Source organism: Poromitra crassiceps (assembly GCF_964638095.1).
Source record: "Poromitra crassiceps genome assembly, contig: HAP1_SCAFFOLD_324, whole genome shotgun sequence".
NCBI classification, from domain to species: Eukaryota; Metazoa; Chordata; class Actinopteri; order Beryciformes; family Melamphaidae; genus Poromitra; species Poromitra crassiceps.
The window spans coordinates 105,965-122,500 of NW_028152078.1; the positions used below are offsets into that span (position 1 = coordinate 105,965).

General features: G+C 42.8%; 1 protein-coding gene across 1 annotated transcript in view; it reads right to left on the bottom strand.

The window, feature by feature from the left end:
* Positions 1-5,850: 5,850 nt before the first annotated feature.
* Positions 5,851-16,536, bottom strand: part of LOC310771058 (THUMP domain-containing protein 2-like) — an 18,776-nt gene continuing 8,090 nt past the window's right edge. The window contains exons 4-9 of the mRNA XM_083663738.1: positions 16,384-16,436; positions 15,485-15,572; positions 13,280-13,351; positions 12,544-12,658; positions 8,725-8,845; positions 5,851-6,638 (exon numbers count right to left, since the gene is read on the bottom strand). Coding sequence (XP_083519864.1) covers positions 6,290-6,638; positions 8,725-8,845; positions 12,544-12,658; positions 13,280-13,351; positions 15,485-15,572; positions 16,384-16,436 — 798 coding nt within the window. The 3' untranslated portion in view covers positions 5,851-6,289. The remainder of the gene's footprint in view (positions 6,639-8,724; positions 8,846-12,543; positions 12,659-13,279; positions 13,352-15,484; positions 15,573-16,383; positions 16,437-16,536) is intronic.

Consider the following 16,536-nt stretch of genomic DNA (forward strand, 5'->3'; position numbering starts at 1 on the left):
AGATGGTTTCTTCATTTTCGATGCATAATTTATTTTCTTTTAGGGGAAAGGGGTAGTGGAACAAACAAACAAAAACTGCTGCTATGGATCAGAGGCCATTGTTCAGAGGGATAGGGATTGAGCCCAGGTGCGCTCTCTCTCATCATGATGAACCTGCCACAGGTGCACACTTCAGTTAGTTAGTTGCTCCCACTGGAGTGATGTCACTGTCCATATAAGGACTTGAACTCGGGGATCTCCCTGTGTGGGCATTCCTGCTGAATGCTGCTGATTTGATCTCAACACAGGTCAGCTGCCTGGCCTGGCAGTTACAGAGACCGTCCTACAGCCTGGAGGTCGCAGGTTCGAGCTCCACAACACCTATGACCAAAAGCCCTGCCTAGTACTCACGTATTGGTCACTCTGGATAAGAACGTCAGCTACATGCTCAACTTGTAGTTTACACATGATATCAGCCTCATCAGAGTTGACGTCTGGAGGCCTCTGCTGTCAAAAATGGTGAGAGTTTATAGTTGTAAATGCTGCTATGAATAGATTCACTGCTACCCAGAAGTTAGCTGTACCCTGCAGGTACACGTGTTCAGTTCAAATATACATACTTCAGCATGCGCTGGGACGCGTCATCAGTGATGTTGACTGGGGTCGCAAGGTGTTTCAGGTCATTCCAACATCATACACCCTCACCCAGTAGACCCAGCCGAGGCCGATTAAGACCCCGACCCGCGTCCCAGAAGCAGCCGCTACGGATCAGCCTTCCTACTCTGTCTGCAACGTTGCCCGCGGAAGGGTTGATCACTCCCAATCCGCTGGAATAGAGCCAGTGCTACGTCGCAGCATTGAAAGACCCTTCGGTGCATGGAGGCTAAGGCATTGTGGGTTGTCTCCCAGCCGCTCTCCTCCTTCGTCTTACCGGGCCCTCTCCCAACAACACAGGCAGCTAGTCTGTACCTGGTTGTCAGGCATCCAATGGAAAAATAGATGCCTCAAGAAGGCCTGTGCGCTGCACGTCATCCGGCTGTGCCGAGCACCTCGCTCTAGCCTGGAGGACCCCAGGCCGCGCCGATGTTTACACAGATTTTCGGGAGACTAATCCGTAGCGTTTGTGGATTTACAGTAAGTAAACCTGCTCTTTACTGTGTACATTTCTTATTGTTTTTTTTTGACAGGTACAGCGCACATTCATCGGCTGTGACCGCTCCCATCCACGAGTTAGTTCTCAGCTAACTGAGAACTAACGGCAGCTAGCTAGCTGCATGTCCAAGAGAGCCTGCAATCTCTCACATCTCCGTTTTTAGGATATTCATTTGGTTTTGGAATTACCACAACGGTGGTTAACCAAACATCATCAAGTCCCATTAAACTGTTTCATTAATTCCCGGTCTGCCAAACAAACGCCTCTCTCTCACATAGCAGTGGAATTAAATTCCACGACAGAGTGACTGCTGCACACACCACTACAGAGCTAGGAGCCTGGATGGCTAACTTCACATAGCCCGACACTGTACAGTCCACATGCAAATCAACAGGATAAACCTGACCTAGCACGATAACCACAGAACCACCATGGATAAATCAATTGCAATAATATTTGTATAAGGACTTATGTCTGGACTTATGTCTTGGTTATGGTTGCAGTGTTGATTTATTTTGAGCCATTCCTTGAGGTTTATTTTGAAGGTTGAATATGTGGGGCATTCCATTATTGCAACTGGGATACTGTTCCAGATTTTCCCACCAGTGATAGATAGAACATTGTTACCGAAAGAGAATCTCGGGGAATCTCGCAGTCTCCAATCTGATCAGATTGCAATCCGATTACAATCTGATGATGACACAAAACGGGTGTCCTCTCAATTTTGATTGAGAGGACACATTGCATTTACACTTGTGTCCAATGTGGTCACATGAGGCCATTTACACCTGGCACTAACATGTGTTTTCTGGGATCAGATTGCAATCGGATAATGCTTGACCACATTAGCCTGATTTCATTTACACCTAGCATGCGGTTTGGGTGATCAGATTGCACCCAAAACGGGTGTCCTCTCAATCCGGATACAGTTGCTGTATGCGGATTGAGAGGACACATTGCATTTACACTTGTGTTCAATGTGATCAGATCGCAATCCGTCTTCAATGTGTCTTGGCCGCGTTTACACCTGTACTTTCAAGTGGTCAAGCACTATCGGATTGCAATCTGACTGATCACAGAAAACGCATGTTAGTGCCAGGTGTAAATGGCCTCTGTCTTGCGGTGTTTCTCTTCTGTACTCTACTACTAAAAAGCATGATGATTCCTATAGTTGTTTATAAAAGGGGTCAAATGATTTGCCTGGTGGTGATACCCAATGACATTTATGATGAAGGGTTGTAATTCAGGAATTGCCTTTCCTTGGCGGTATGCGGCCAGCACAGGGCCTTGATAAACTATGTACCAAACAAACAGCTATAACACAACAATAATCAGGCAATAACCCCCCCCCCCCCCCCTCATTAATAATTACTGCACATATACTGTGTAGTGTTGTTTACCACTGGATAACAACAATAAGGGGGTTAATATCACTGTTGTTGTTGTTAGCCTGAGTTAGCCTAATTTCCAGGCAGGCAGCAGCTGTCATTCTCCCCTGCCTCCAAAGCCAAACAGACGTTTCAGCTAACTCATCACTACAAGATATTAGCCGTTTAAATGAGACCGGAGTAGTGTTTTGTTTCTTCGGTGTGTGTCCCTGTGCGTGTTAACAAGTCACTGCGTGTTGTTGTGTCGTTCTGTTACAATGTTGCCACAAAACGCAGCTACAAACAGGGTAGCCGCTGGGTGCTAGCCGTCGATGCGGCCGTTATCGGACAGCTAGTAGCTGCTGGCTACACATCCCTCAACGCACGTATTCACTGCAATGTTTCCACGTCGACCTCCCAACAGCCACTCAGACCACAGTGTGTAACTTTAAACCAGATCTAACGTTAGGACACGATAAACCAATATTTGTGACGAGTGACGACGACACGCACTTATCTGCGAGTAGGAATAAAGTCCATTTGAATGGGACAAAAACGTTAACGTTATTCTTCATCCGCCAGGCTAACGTTCACGTTGGGGATTGTTGACGTTTACTGGTGATTTCTCTCAGCTTTGACGTTAGCCCGATGAGATGTCCATCTGATCAGCAGATATAGTTGGGGAAGACAAACAGGCCCAAACAACAACAACAAACACAACACAACACGAGCCCGTGACCAGGCTCTGCTGCGTGTCCGACAATGGGATCTTAACGTAGCAGGTTTAAATGCGCTGCATCCGATCATCGTAAAGGACATGAAAACGAGAAGCAGGATTACAGAAACACACTGGGTAAATAGTGACAACACCCTGACCGGTTTAGAGTCTGTGTTGTGTGTTTGCTGCGATCCCCAGCAAAACCAACAGGCTGAACTGGAAAGCAAACGGGAAGGCTGAAATCTCGCCAGAGCTAACCGCTGGCTAGCTAAGCACCGTGTCCGATAATGGACCCCTCGCTGTCCTCCAGGCTTTACCTTGTACACATCTCCGTACGTGCCGCTTCCTATCCGCTGGATGAGCTCGAAGTCGTCCTGCGGGTTCCGCTGGGACAGGTCGGTGCTGGAGTCCATTATGCTGTGCGCAAAGACGCGTGGAAAACAAAGCTAAATGTTGTTTAGGGAAATCATACGTCGTCTGCCCGAGCCCACTCCAGCTCCAACATGGCTTCCACTGCGCAACGAGCATGCGCAATGGGTATCATGACATACCTCCTCCCTCCCCATGGAGCGTTCAAGACAGAATTCGGAAGTGTCAAATCGGAATTTCCGACATAGCTGCTGCGTTCACGCAGTTACAAAAGCATACACAGCTAGCTAATTTAATCATTGGTCAAATAGCTGTTGGGTTTAACATCATCATCATCTCCTCATATAAAAGGGAGCAAGTGCACTCTGTTTAAATTGTTGTCCTACTGATGATGTCACAATGTCTGACATCATCAGTGACATCATTGACCAAAATCATCTTATGACTTATCACTGATGATGTCATAGGCACTGATGATTTCATAGGCATTGTGATGTCATCAGTGACGCGAAGTTGGGCAAATGTGCGCTGCCGCTACGCATGCCAATAGTGCAGGCGATTGTGCGCTGAGCATGCCAATAGAGCAGGCGAGGCCATGCAGCAGCCGAGCTGTGGGCGAGGCCGCGCAGGGGGCGAGCCTAGGGTTTCGCTCCCGAAGGGCACCGATAGTACATAATAGTATAGTACATAAAAAAAAAAAATTGGTGCCACATTGTGAGATTTGTGACATCACTGGTGATGTCCACAGTAGTAGTAGCGAGCACACTCACCAATTGATAAAAGCTCAGGTGCAACAAGACACAAAACAATGTCTCAAAGGAGATAACAGCCAGCACACTCAAATGTCCTTTCATAGGTTTAAACCTGTGAAAGGACATTTGAGTGCTGGCTGTCATCTCCTTTTAGTCACTGTGATGTCACAATGTCTATGACAGGGCTATTCAACTAGATGAGTTCTACATTATAAAAAAAAATAAAAAAAATACACAATGAAACCTAATTTACTTATTACACCCAACTGGTTGTTTTTCAGATGTCATCTAGCTAAAGTGATCTAAACAAGTCAGATCCACTATAAATGTTTTTCAGGAGATGCTGTGATGTAGCCACAAGAAAGGTGCAATACTAATGTTTTTCAGGAGATGGCTCTGTGATGTAGCTAATCAAGAAATATGCATTCGTTTTTCAGGAGATCTGTGCTGTAGCTAGCTAGGTTCTAAACAAGAAATATGTTTAAAATGTTTACAGTAGTTTTCCTTTCTTGCTGCACTACAATGTTACAATGCTGTGAGACGTAGCTAAACACAAAAGATGCAATATTAATAGTTTTTCATGAGATACTCAGTACTAGGTTCTAAACAAGAAATATTGTTTACAGTTGTTTTCCTTTCCTGATGCACTATAAATGTTTACAATGCTGTAGTGTAGCTAAGAGATGTCAAAATTGACCAAATTATATTTCATATAGCTGACATGTCACATGTGTTGTAGAATACTTAGATTTGTTTGAAATGTGTTTACTTTTGGGGCTTTAACACAGCTTTTGTTGCACAGAAACTTTTTAAATTAAAATTAAGCTACTTTTGCAATGTAGTGAAATAAAAGTTTCAAAAATGTGGTGGCACATTGTGTTAAGTGTACATATAATGGGATTAATAGCTCGGGGAACGGTCCGGCCCCTTAGGTTTCTGACAATGTGGCCCCCTGAACAATTTAATTGAATAACCCTGGTCTGACATCATCAGTGATGTCACTCGAGCACTCGATGATGACATCATCAGTGATGTCAATCGAGCACTCGATAAATCTTCTACAAACAAACTGGAAATTAAGTCTATAGAGTTGAACAGTCACGTGACATTTCCTGCCCCGCAAGTGAGTTTCCCATTCATTTTCACCAGACATTTAGAAAAATCCTTATATAACGAGTTTTAAGGCTGGAACCAAGCTAACCCGTGACCTACTGAATCGTGAGTGACCATAAAACATTTCAGTTGGAGCAAAAACAAAAAATAAAGACAGGGAAAAAAATTAAAACTAGTTCCCCCCCCAAAGCGATTAGTGATGACCCATTTTACCTCCTGAGCCACAGCCACCCCCAACAACCGTTCAATTCATTTTTCCCAGTGTTCCGCGTTCTCTTGAACACGATACTTCCAAGTTCCAAAATAAGGTGAATATGAGCCAAGAGAGAGGGACCTGCTGCTGGAGAAGGTGATTGTTTTTTTGTTTATTTACACTTAAACACATCCAAAGTGACAAATAGACTTTTTCCAAATGAATCACTGATTAATGTGTGCAGGTGAGATTAACAACAGACCCCAGTAAGAATAGCTGTAGCATTTTGCTGCAGCTAATGGAGATTCTAAACCAACACGTCCCATCAATAATGAAGAGGCAATGCTACTCTGAGTTCTAAACTAGAGTGAGTTCTAAAATCATGAGGTAAACAGAGAGAGAAGGTAAACACTGCCCATGTGCTTATATTACAGAGATTATATATTTATGATACAAGTGGGTTGATAAAGCCATCCTTTAACTCAAATCAACTCAATAACTGTCAAACTAAATGAATGGCTGCATGACTCTTTACAGTTTTTGGATGTTTGGGATCATGCATGTGCAGAATAATTCAGAATTCTCCTGTAAGAAAGTAAAGTAACTACAGTAATTAATTTTATGTCTAACTTCCCCAAACACTCATCAAGACTCTGTCTTGACATATGTATGGATAAGTCCGTCTATCGCCCCTAAGCTGACTCTGTGTGTGGCCTGGTGCTTCAGGGAGGACAGAGGGGGAGGCAGTCCATGCTGCAGCCCAGTCTGAGGCTCTGTTTCCCGGGTAGATGTTGATTTGATGTCTGGGTGGCTCTGGAAGCTCTCCTGCTGTATGGAAGAGAGAAGAAGAGATGGGCAGACCGGTAGCCCAGCCTGAGGCTCTGTGTCCTGTGGAGGGGTTGGTCCGGTGCCTGGGTGTGTCTGGAGCTTTTTCAGCAGACAAGATAACTGGGGACTCAGGAGGAGAACCAGGACACCACCAACACAGAGGACTCTAGACACACAGACACAAACACACACACACACACACACACACACACACACACACACACACACACACACACACACACACACACACACACACACACACACACACACACACACACACAGAGATGGGCGAAAATACATCATAAAGTATTTTGATACAAATTACAAATACTTGCTCAAAAAATGTATCACAATACAAATACAAAATACCTGTCTGAAAATGTATTTGAGATACAAATACGTATTTTGTATTTTGAAAATACATTTTATAAAAACTGATAAAGAGCTGCAACGATTAGTCAATTCATAGATGAATTGCCAAATATTAAATTAATTGCCTATTTTGATGATCTATTAATCATTTAGAGACATCTCTTTAAGGAAAATGACCTAATTCTCTGATTTCAGCTATTCAAAAGTGAAATTTTCTGGTTTCCTTAGACAGTAAATCCTCTCTTTAGTCCTCTGTCACTGACAGTATGTGTACTCCCTAACACACTGCAGTTCTTCCATTTTAGTTTTAGTTGTTTTTCAGTAGAACTAATTTCTCCTTCAGCTCAGCTGTTAATCACCTTCTGTGAGGGCTTTTGACTTAAAGGCAGCATTTCTGCATGTTAACCTCAAGTTTTGGAACTTTGACTATGTTTAGCCATAGATATCTGACATCATAACACAATATATAAATAACTGAAATAGGTAAAAGGCATAGTAGGTCCCCTTTAAACAACTTCACATTCACCACCATGTCAGTAACTTGTCGTCACAGTATTTATTTAACGTGCAAACATATTTATACAACTAGAAAAGGTTACATTTCAGGAATTGAATGCCCTGATATAGTTCAGTTAGTTTTTTTTTTTCCAGTACAACTTATTTCTTCAGCTATTCACATCAGGTTTCAGTTTAGTTCAGTTAGTTAGTTTTTCAATACAACTTCTTTCTCAATCTATTCTGAATCATATCAGCTTTCAGTTTAGTTCAGTTAGTTGTTTTTCAGTACAACTTATTTCTCTATCTATTCTGAATCATATCAGGTTTCAGTTTAGTTCAGTTAGTTGTTTTTTCAACTTATTTCTCCATCTATTCATATCAGGTTTCAGTTTAGTTCACTTAGTTGTTTTTAGTACAACTAATTTCTCCATCTTTTCACATCAGGTTTCAGTTCAGTTAGTTGTTTTTCAATACACCTTATTTCTCCATCTTTTCATATCAGGTTTCAGTTCAGTTTAGTTCACTTAGTTGTTTTTAGTACAACTAATTTCTCCTATTCAAATCAGGTTTCAGTTCAGTCCAGTTAGTTGTTTTTTAGTACAAGTCATTTCTCCATCTTTAGTTTAAACCTGTGTCAATGTTTACATGTGTCAATTTGAGAATAAAAAGAAAAATGTATTTTATGTATTTGAAATACACAAAATACAAGATCTGAAAGTATCTTGATACAAATTACATCTCATTTTTCTCTGCCCAGCCAAATACAAATTACAAAATACAAAAAAGTAGTTGAAATACGTATTTCAAATACAAGTATTTCAAATACTGCCCATCTCTGCACACACACACACACACACACACACACACACACACACACACACACACACTAGGTTAATCAAATCAATATTTTTTGAGAAAAAAATGATGCAACCATTGGAAAGAGAACATGAGCGCACATGCAGCCACACACACACACACACACACACACACACACACACAAACACACACACACACACACACACGCACACACACACTAGATGAATCGAATCAATAAGCCTAATTTTTTTTTTTTTAAACAACATGAGCGCACATGCACACACACATTGTTGATCTAATCATTACTTTATGTTGCAATGTTTACATTTTTTACAACTTTAAAGTAATGTTGGAATGACGCAAACAACACACACAAACGTGTACACAGCACACACACATTTTTGGATGGATCAAATCAATAAATCAATAACATTTTCCTCGTGCTTATTTGAACATAAGTACCGGTACTGGAAATATAGGAAAAACACTCAAACACAGGTGTGATCACACACGTACACTGAGAGACACACACACACACACACACACACACACACAGAGTCTCATACCTCTCCATCTCAGTGATGATGAGAGGCAGGTTGGCAGCCATGTTTGTCTTGGTGCCAAACTTCTTGCCAAAGGGCAGGTCACAGACCACAGCATCCACACTGGAGCTGGGCAGCGGCAGCTCTGCAAACAGAGGGAGAGATTGACAGAAGCCAGGGGCGCTTCAATAACAGCAGCTTATTTAGAACACGGGTGTTATGGCGGATTCTGCATCCCCGGCGAGAATAGCATCCCCACCATATTTTGGGCTGTTTTGACTTAAAAACAGGGGGATGAAAACTCAGCAGAGTCGGCCTCCATGAGCCAGGATAGACCCCTCTGGCTTGGAGGTCACCCGGATTTTAAGCACCAAAGTCAGCCCCCACCCTCCACCTCACTTCTACCCCGATTTAAGTCGAAACAGCCCAAAATATGGCGAAATAACCTTCATATGTACAGACTTCAGATAATTTCTCATCACTGATGAACACCCAGAAAGAAGATCCTATCATTTTCAAACAGTACATTGAGGTAGAAATCATTACAATGTGCCCCTGCACAGGTGGGCGGATGCAATTCTCGCCAAGTGACCATGCATTTTAATTGTAGCTATCAGTGTGGCTGGATATGTGGATGTCTTGGATATCTCAGTTTGTATTTACAAGTGTCACAGGTTGTGTTAATGTGGTTACCCCTGGATACTAATGTCATGTGTTGCACAAGGTTTGTCAGGCGGAAGTGGGAGTTGGCTTAGGTAGATTTATATTGCGATTCTTAAGTATTGCGATTCTACGATTATTGCGATTCGATATTACGATTTATTGCGATTTTTGTTTATTTTTTTCTTTTATTTTTTCAGTTTGTTTGCTTTTTTACACTAGATTAGAACATGGGAAAAGTTGAATCATACACTAGAGACTGTATATTATATATCATGAGTAGAGCTGGGCGATATAGTTAAAAACAGGGGCGGACTGGGATCATAATTCAGGCCGGGCATTAGATACCAAGCAGGCCAGGCCGATATGGGCCGACGCGCGTGAAATTTGGGCCGTTTGAAGCCCAATTTGGGCCGTTTGAAGCCAGATTTGGGCCGTTTGAAGTCCAATTTTACAATGAGATGCTCCCACTTTAACCCTGAAGTGTAATTATTACTTCAGACTAACTAATAAAGTAATAAAACCACTAGTAAACCAGTAGGCGGCGCCTGGCCTGCTGTTCAGTGAGTGGCCTGACTGCAAGCACCCAAAAAAAATAATAATAATAATAATAATTTGCGATTATCGATTCTGGAATAAAAGATCGATTAAAAAAATCGTGACATTAAAAATCGCGATACTTCGGTGAATCGATTTTTCCCCCCACCCCTATTAGGTAGGCTATATGACGTGGCATTTAGCTGCGCGCAGTCTCTCTGCTAGTCTGATCAAGAAAGCCATGTTCTCTCTATCGCTCCTGTTTTCTCTAGTGCTTTGTCTTTCCTTTGTTTTCACGTATGCGTGTGAGCGTGATATACTTTTAGAATAGCGTCCCCAATCTAATGAAGGGGAGTTGGTTGTAGCTAGCTTCCTCCACAGCCTGCTGTCCGCCGCCTACTCCTGGGATAGGTAAGCCAGCTTCCGTTTACTCTCTGTCTGATAAACCTTGTGCTTATTTGGTTCTATTGTTGTTGTAGCGGGTCTGGTTCGTCTAGACGCGAGCCTAATTCTATTTTGAGAACCGAACCCGTTACACAAGGTATTTCAAGAGGACGAATGATCCGATCTGCACAGTGAAATGTGAGGGACTGTGGATCTGCACAGTGAAATGTGAGGGACTGTGGATCTGCACAGTGAAATGTGAGGGACTGTGGATTAGCATCAATCTCACACACATTTGTTGTTTCTAGCGGCTGCGAGTTATCCGTCATCTCACTCCTGACTCTGGCTTGGCCATTGTTAAGCCCTAGATATACTCCTGAGTTGAGGCACACACGAGCTAGTTTGAGGTTGGATATTCGACAGACATTCACCACGGTGCAAAACACCTCTGTTAAAATTGGTTAGGCCACTCTACATAAGAACCTCAGTTAAATGATTCAGCTGGGTTAGGTCACTCTACATAAGAACCTCAGTTAAATGATTCTGCTGGGTTAGGTCACTCTACATAAGAACCTCAGTTAAATGATTCTGCTGGGTTAGGTCACTCTACATAAGAACCTCAGTTAAATGATTCTGCTGGGTTAGGTCACTCTACATAAGAACCTCAGTTAAATGATTCTGCTGGGTTAGGTCACTCTACATAAGAACCTCAGTTAAATGATTCTGCTGGGTTAGGTCACTTTACATAAGAACCTCAGTTAAATGATTCTGCTGGGTTAGGTCACTCTACATAAGAACTTCAGTTAAATGATTCTGCTGGTTAGGTCACTCTACATAAGAACCTCAGTTAAATGATTCTGCTGGGTTAGGTCACTCTACATAAGAACTTCAGTTAAATGATTCTGCTGGGTTAGGTCACTCTACATAACAACCTCAGTTAAATGATTCTGCTGGGTTAGGTCACTCTACATAAGAACTTCAGTTAAATGATTCTGCTGGGTTAGGTCACTCTACATAAGAACCTCAGTTAAATGATTCAGCTGGGTTAGGTCACTCTACATAACAACCTCAGTTAAATGATTCTGCTGGGTTAGGTCACTCTACATAAGAACTTCAGTTAAATGATTCTGCTGGTTAGGTCACTCTACATAAGAACCTCAGTTAAATGATTCTGCTGGGTTAGGTCACTCTACATAAGAACTTCAGTTAAATGATTCTGCTGGGTTAGGTCACTCTACATAACAACCTCAGTTAAATGATTCTGCTGGGTTAGGTCACTCTACATAAGAACTTCAGTTAAATGATTCTGCTGGGTTAGGTCACTCTACATAAGAACCTCAGTTAAATGATTCAGCTGGGTTAGGTCACTCTACATAAGAACCTCAGTTAAATGATTCTGCTGGGTTAGGTCACTCTACATAAGAACCTCAGTTAAATGATTCTGCTGGGTTAGGTCACTCTACATAAGAACCTCAGTTAAATGATTCTGCTGGGTTAGGTCACTCTACATAAGAACCTCAGTTAAATGATTCTGCTGGGTTAGGTCACTCTACATAAGAACCTCAGTTAAATGATTCTGCTGGGTTAGGTCACTTTACATAAGAACCTCAGTTAAATGATTCTGCTGGGTTAGGTCACTCTACATAAGAACTTCAGTTAAATGATTCTGCTGGTTAGGTCACTCTACATAAGAACCTCAGTTAAATGATTCTGCTGGGTTAGGTCACTCTACATAAGAACTTCAGTTAAATGATTCTGCTGGGTTAGGTCACTCTACATAACAACCTCAGTTAAATGATTCTGCTGGGTTAGGTCACTCTACATAAGAACTTCAGTTAAATGATTCTGCTGGGTTAGGTCACTCTACATAAGAACCTCAGTTAAATGATTCAGCTGGGTTAGGTCACTCTACATAAGAACCTCAGTTAAATGATTCTGCTGGGTTAGGTCACTCTACATAAGAACCTCAGTTAAATTATTCTGCTGGGTTAGGTCACTCTACATAAGAACCTCAGTTAAATGATTCAGCTGGGTTAGGTCACTCTACATAAGAACCTCAGTTAAATGATTCTGCTGGGTTAGGTCACTCTACATAAGAACCTCAGTTAAATGATTCAGCTGGGTTAGGTCACTCTACATAAGAACCTCAGTTAAATTATTCTGCTGGGTTAGGTCACTCTACATAAGAACCTCAGTTAAATGCCTAAACATTACAATAATTTTCACTTTATGCTGATGATCATTTGATGCAAGTTTTCCTACCGATACATGAAGCCTTTAGTAGGTGTATCCTGTCCCTCAGGTCTGCAAACGCTACATTCTCATTGGCTCTCTGCAGCTGTCCATCATCAATGTCCACACCCAGGAAACAGGCATCCTGATGATCCCGATGAGACCGTGGTTCAAATTACAATATTTGATACAATATTTTCATAAAACACAAGTTTTGATGTCATCAATGAGACAGAGATTTGTCAAACAAAAACCAACCAACCAATCAATTAATCGATTTTTGTTCACTATAAAGGTCCTTACACATCAAGAGCGATGCGAATATACGGCACGAAATTGCGATGCGAGTTTTGACCCACCTGTCAATCACAGCCACAGACGTCGGAAGCAAATTTCTGAAAAATCGACCGTGGTTCGAAAAAATAAACACCGCAATAACGCTCGGCGAAACTTCGCCGTTGGTATGCACGGTTGCATTGACTGATATAGGTTCGGAAAATATTATTGACGTGCGAATTAATCGCATGAAAAAAATGCTCCAGATGTGTAAGGACCTTAGTGTGCACTGATAGTGACTGGGAAATATTTATGACTACTAGGCCAAATCACTCCATACCTGAGGAACATTGTTAACAACACAATGTGACACACGATATGTGAAGACAGCAGGTTAACACTTGTATAAAGTGAGCAGCCACGTGTATCGAGAGGTTTTGTTCAATTCAATTCCAACACTTTTCCAGACTTTCCAAACTTCTGTCCTGACCTTGTGTTCCTGTGCTGCTTCTATTAAGATAGTTCCCACTCCACACATTGGGTCGAGCACACAGGAGCCTGGCTGGGGAACAGGAGATGATATAACACAATGTGAATCAAATGATTTTAGAACACACTAGTTTAGAACTCAGAGTAGCATTGCCTCTTCATTATAGACCCTTTTCACGGGGGGCCATTTTGTGCCGAAAAGGCAGGGTAAACACAGGTGCAAGCAAAACACTAATGAGGGTTTCAAACTTCCATGATTGGAAGTTGGAAACCCTCATTAGTGTTTTGCTTGCACCTGTGTTTACCCTGCCTTTTCGACACAAAATGGCCCCCGTGAGAAGGGTCTATTGATGGGATGATATATCAAAATTCATATATCGCAATACAAAAATATTACAATACATATCGTGGGGTAGAACATTTTGATATTAGCTCATTTTATTCTGCTGTAGTAATCACAAATGAGATTCTTGACCATCATAGTTTCACAAGTTCTCCAACCAAATATATAATATTTGCACTTTGTAATGACAATATGAAATTGTTGTTTATTCATAGCAAGCCAATTCCATCGCTAGAAAGATTTATGGCTCAGAGATAAACAGAATTCTGACTCTGTTGTCATTGTATCTGAGGAGCCAGTGAGCCCAGGCTACAGTAGACCTAAGTCCTGTATAATGTGAATGTGTTAGCACCTGTATCTGAGCCAGTGAGCCCAGAGCCCAGGCTACAGTAGACCTAAGACCTGTGTAATGTGAATGTGTTAGCACCTGTATCTGAGGAGCCAGTGAGCCCAGAGCCCAGGCTACAGTAGACCTAAGGCTGGGTTCACACCGACGACCCAAGCCTTGCCTATGCCTTGCCTTTACCCACGCTTTTTAATAGGCGTCCGTTTTAGTCAACGAGCCTGTGTACACAGGGCGCCTGAGCGTGAACCCTGCGTGTACCCACGGCTCGCCTGTGCCTTGCCGATTTTATAGTTCAGGCGAGAGTTCTATTTTCACGCCGACAAGGCGCATGCAGGCAGGCTTTTCTGTCAAGCCATGAAAGAAAAACGCGACAATATCCATGGGAAATGGCAAAGTCAACTGAATTTCAAAATAAAATGGAGTTTCTACAACAGTATTGAGCAGAGAGAGAGAGCGAGAGAGAGATTGACGGGTGGCTATCACGTGGGGCTTTCTCCCTGTCGGCAAACAAATCTTCATGAGAGAGAATAGCCACCGAAGAAGCAAGATGGACAATGTTGTTGTGCCAGCACATATTCTTGCAAGATTACCTCTCTAAAATGTCCGACTATAGTCAGACCTGGTTATACATATCCAGCATCAATAGAACATTAAATATATCAGATTTATTTTACCTAGAGGCTACCCATGACAATTCTGGACAACACGTGAAAAAATACAGTCGGGAGAGAGGAGAGGCGCTTGTGACTCGGCTCCAGGTTCGGCGTGCAAAAGGCGTGCGGTGTGATCGCAAAAGCGTGTAACAGGTTCACGCCCAGCTCGGCGTAGGCGTGGGTTGAGGCAAGGCAAGGCGTAGGTTGTCTGTGTGAACGAAGCGTAAGACCTGTGTAATGTGAATGTGTTAGCACCTGTATCTGAGCCAGTGAGCTCAGAGCCCAGGCTACAGTAGACCTAAGTCCTGTGTAATGTGAATGTGTTAGCACCTGTATCTGAGCCAGTGAGCCCAGAGCCCAGGCTACAGTAGACCTAAGACCTGTGTAATGTGAATGTGTTAGCACCTGTATCTGAGGAGCCAGTGAGGCCAGAGCCCAGGCTACAGTAGACCTAAGACCTGTGTAATGTGAATGTGTTAGCACCTGTATCTGAGCCAGTGAGCTCAGAGCCCAGGCTACAGTAGACCTAAGACCTGTGTAATGTGAATGTGTTAGCACCTGTATCTGAGGAGCCAGTGAGGCCAGAGCCCAGGCTACAGTAGACCTAAGACCTGTGTAATGTGAATGTGTTAGCACCTGTATCTGAGCCAGTGAGCTCAGAGCCCAGGCTACAGTAGACCTAAGACCTGTGTAATGTGAATGTGTTAGCACCTGTATCTGAGGAGCCAGTGAGCCCAGAGCCCAGGCTACAGTAGACCTAAGACCTGTGTAATGTGAATGTGTTAGCACCTGTATCTGAGCCAGTGAGCCCAGAGCCCAGGCTACAGTAGACCTAAGACCTGTATAATGTGAATGTGTTAGCACCTGTATCTGAGCCAGTGAGCCCAGAGCCCAGGCTACAGTAGACCTCAGTCCTGTGGTCTGAATGTAGCTCCGATTAGCCAGAGGCAACCTGAGGGATAGACACAGGGAACCAATAAGGCAGATGTTTCAGACTGTCTCTGGGGACAACTGTTCTGAAGGAATGGATATCCCCCTTTTCACCCTCTTTCCAATTGTGGTTGACAGACATGATCTCTGTTATAAGGATGGAGAGACTCAGGTCCCTAAGGACCAACTCACTTTAAAAAAAAATCTAACTATTTGGGATCCGTTTCTGTCCTATACCTCGATGAGGTTAGGGGCGGCGGGTGACTTGCCCGGCTGGTTCCTCATTGACCTCTTGTGACAACATCTCTTAGAAGCACATAAGCACCCTATGCAGCTAGCAGCAACACATTACAACATTGTAATAGTGTCATGTTACATACATGCTTTTCTTTCCTTTCCTGTGTCTGAGCCTGTTCATTTGTCTGGTTCTTGTTTTGTTCCAAGAAAGTCTTTAAAATTAAATATTGGGGGGGAATTGCTGCATCTTTGAAATTCAATGATTGAAACGTTTGCCCTGCTGTAGTGTTAACTGGCTTTGCATCAACAGAATAACAACAGGGAGGGGAGGGAGGGGGGCTGAGGGTCAGATAGGTTCACACATGACAACAGTACGAGTATGTTTTATCCAGCCTGGCTCCAGGATGAGAGACTACATTCCTTGTCATTAGTTTTACTTCCATTTAGTTCCCAAGACAGACAAATGTAAGAAATCCCTGATTTGGCTACTTAAGAATACATTTCCAAGGCAAATGTACTGTAGCCCTTCTGAGAGAAGAGACACACATTTCACACAGAACTACAGGTAGAAGTGTACAAGTGTTTTGCTCGACAACCTGGTCAGTGGCATCCCGATCAGGCAGTGGTCATCACTCAGATAGATGTTCACCTGCAGAGGAGAGGAAACAGCTGATGATAGGTAACCCACCACCACAGTCCCAGATCAGCCTTCAACCAGTGGGCCAGCTCAGGCTTTGACAGAGCAAGTG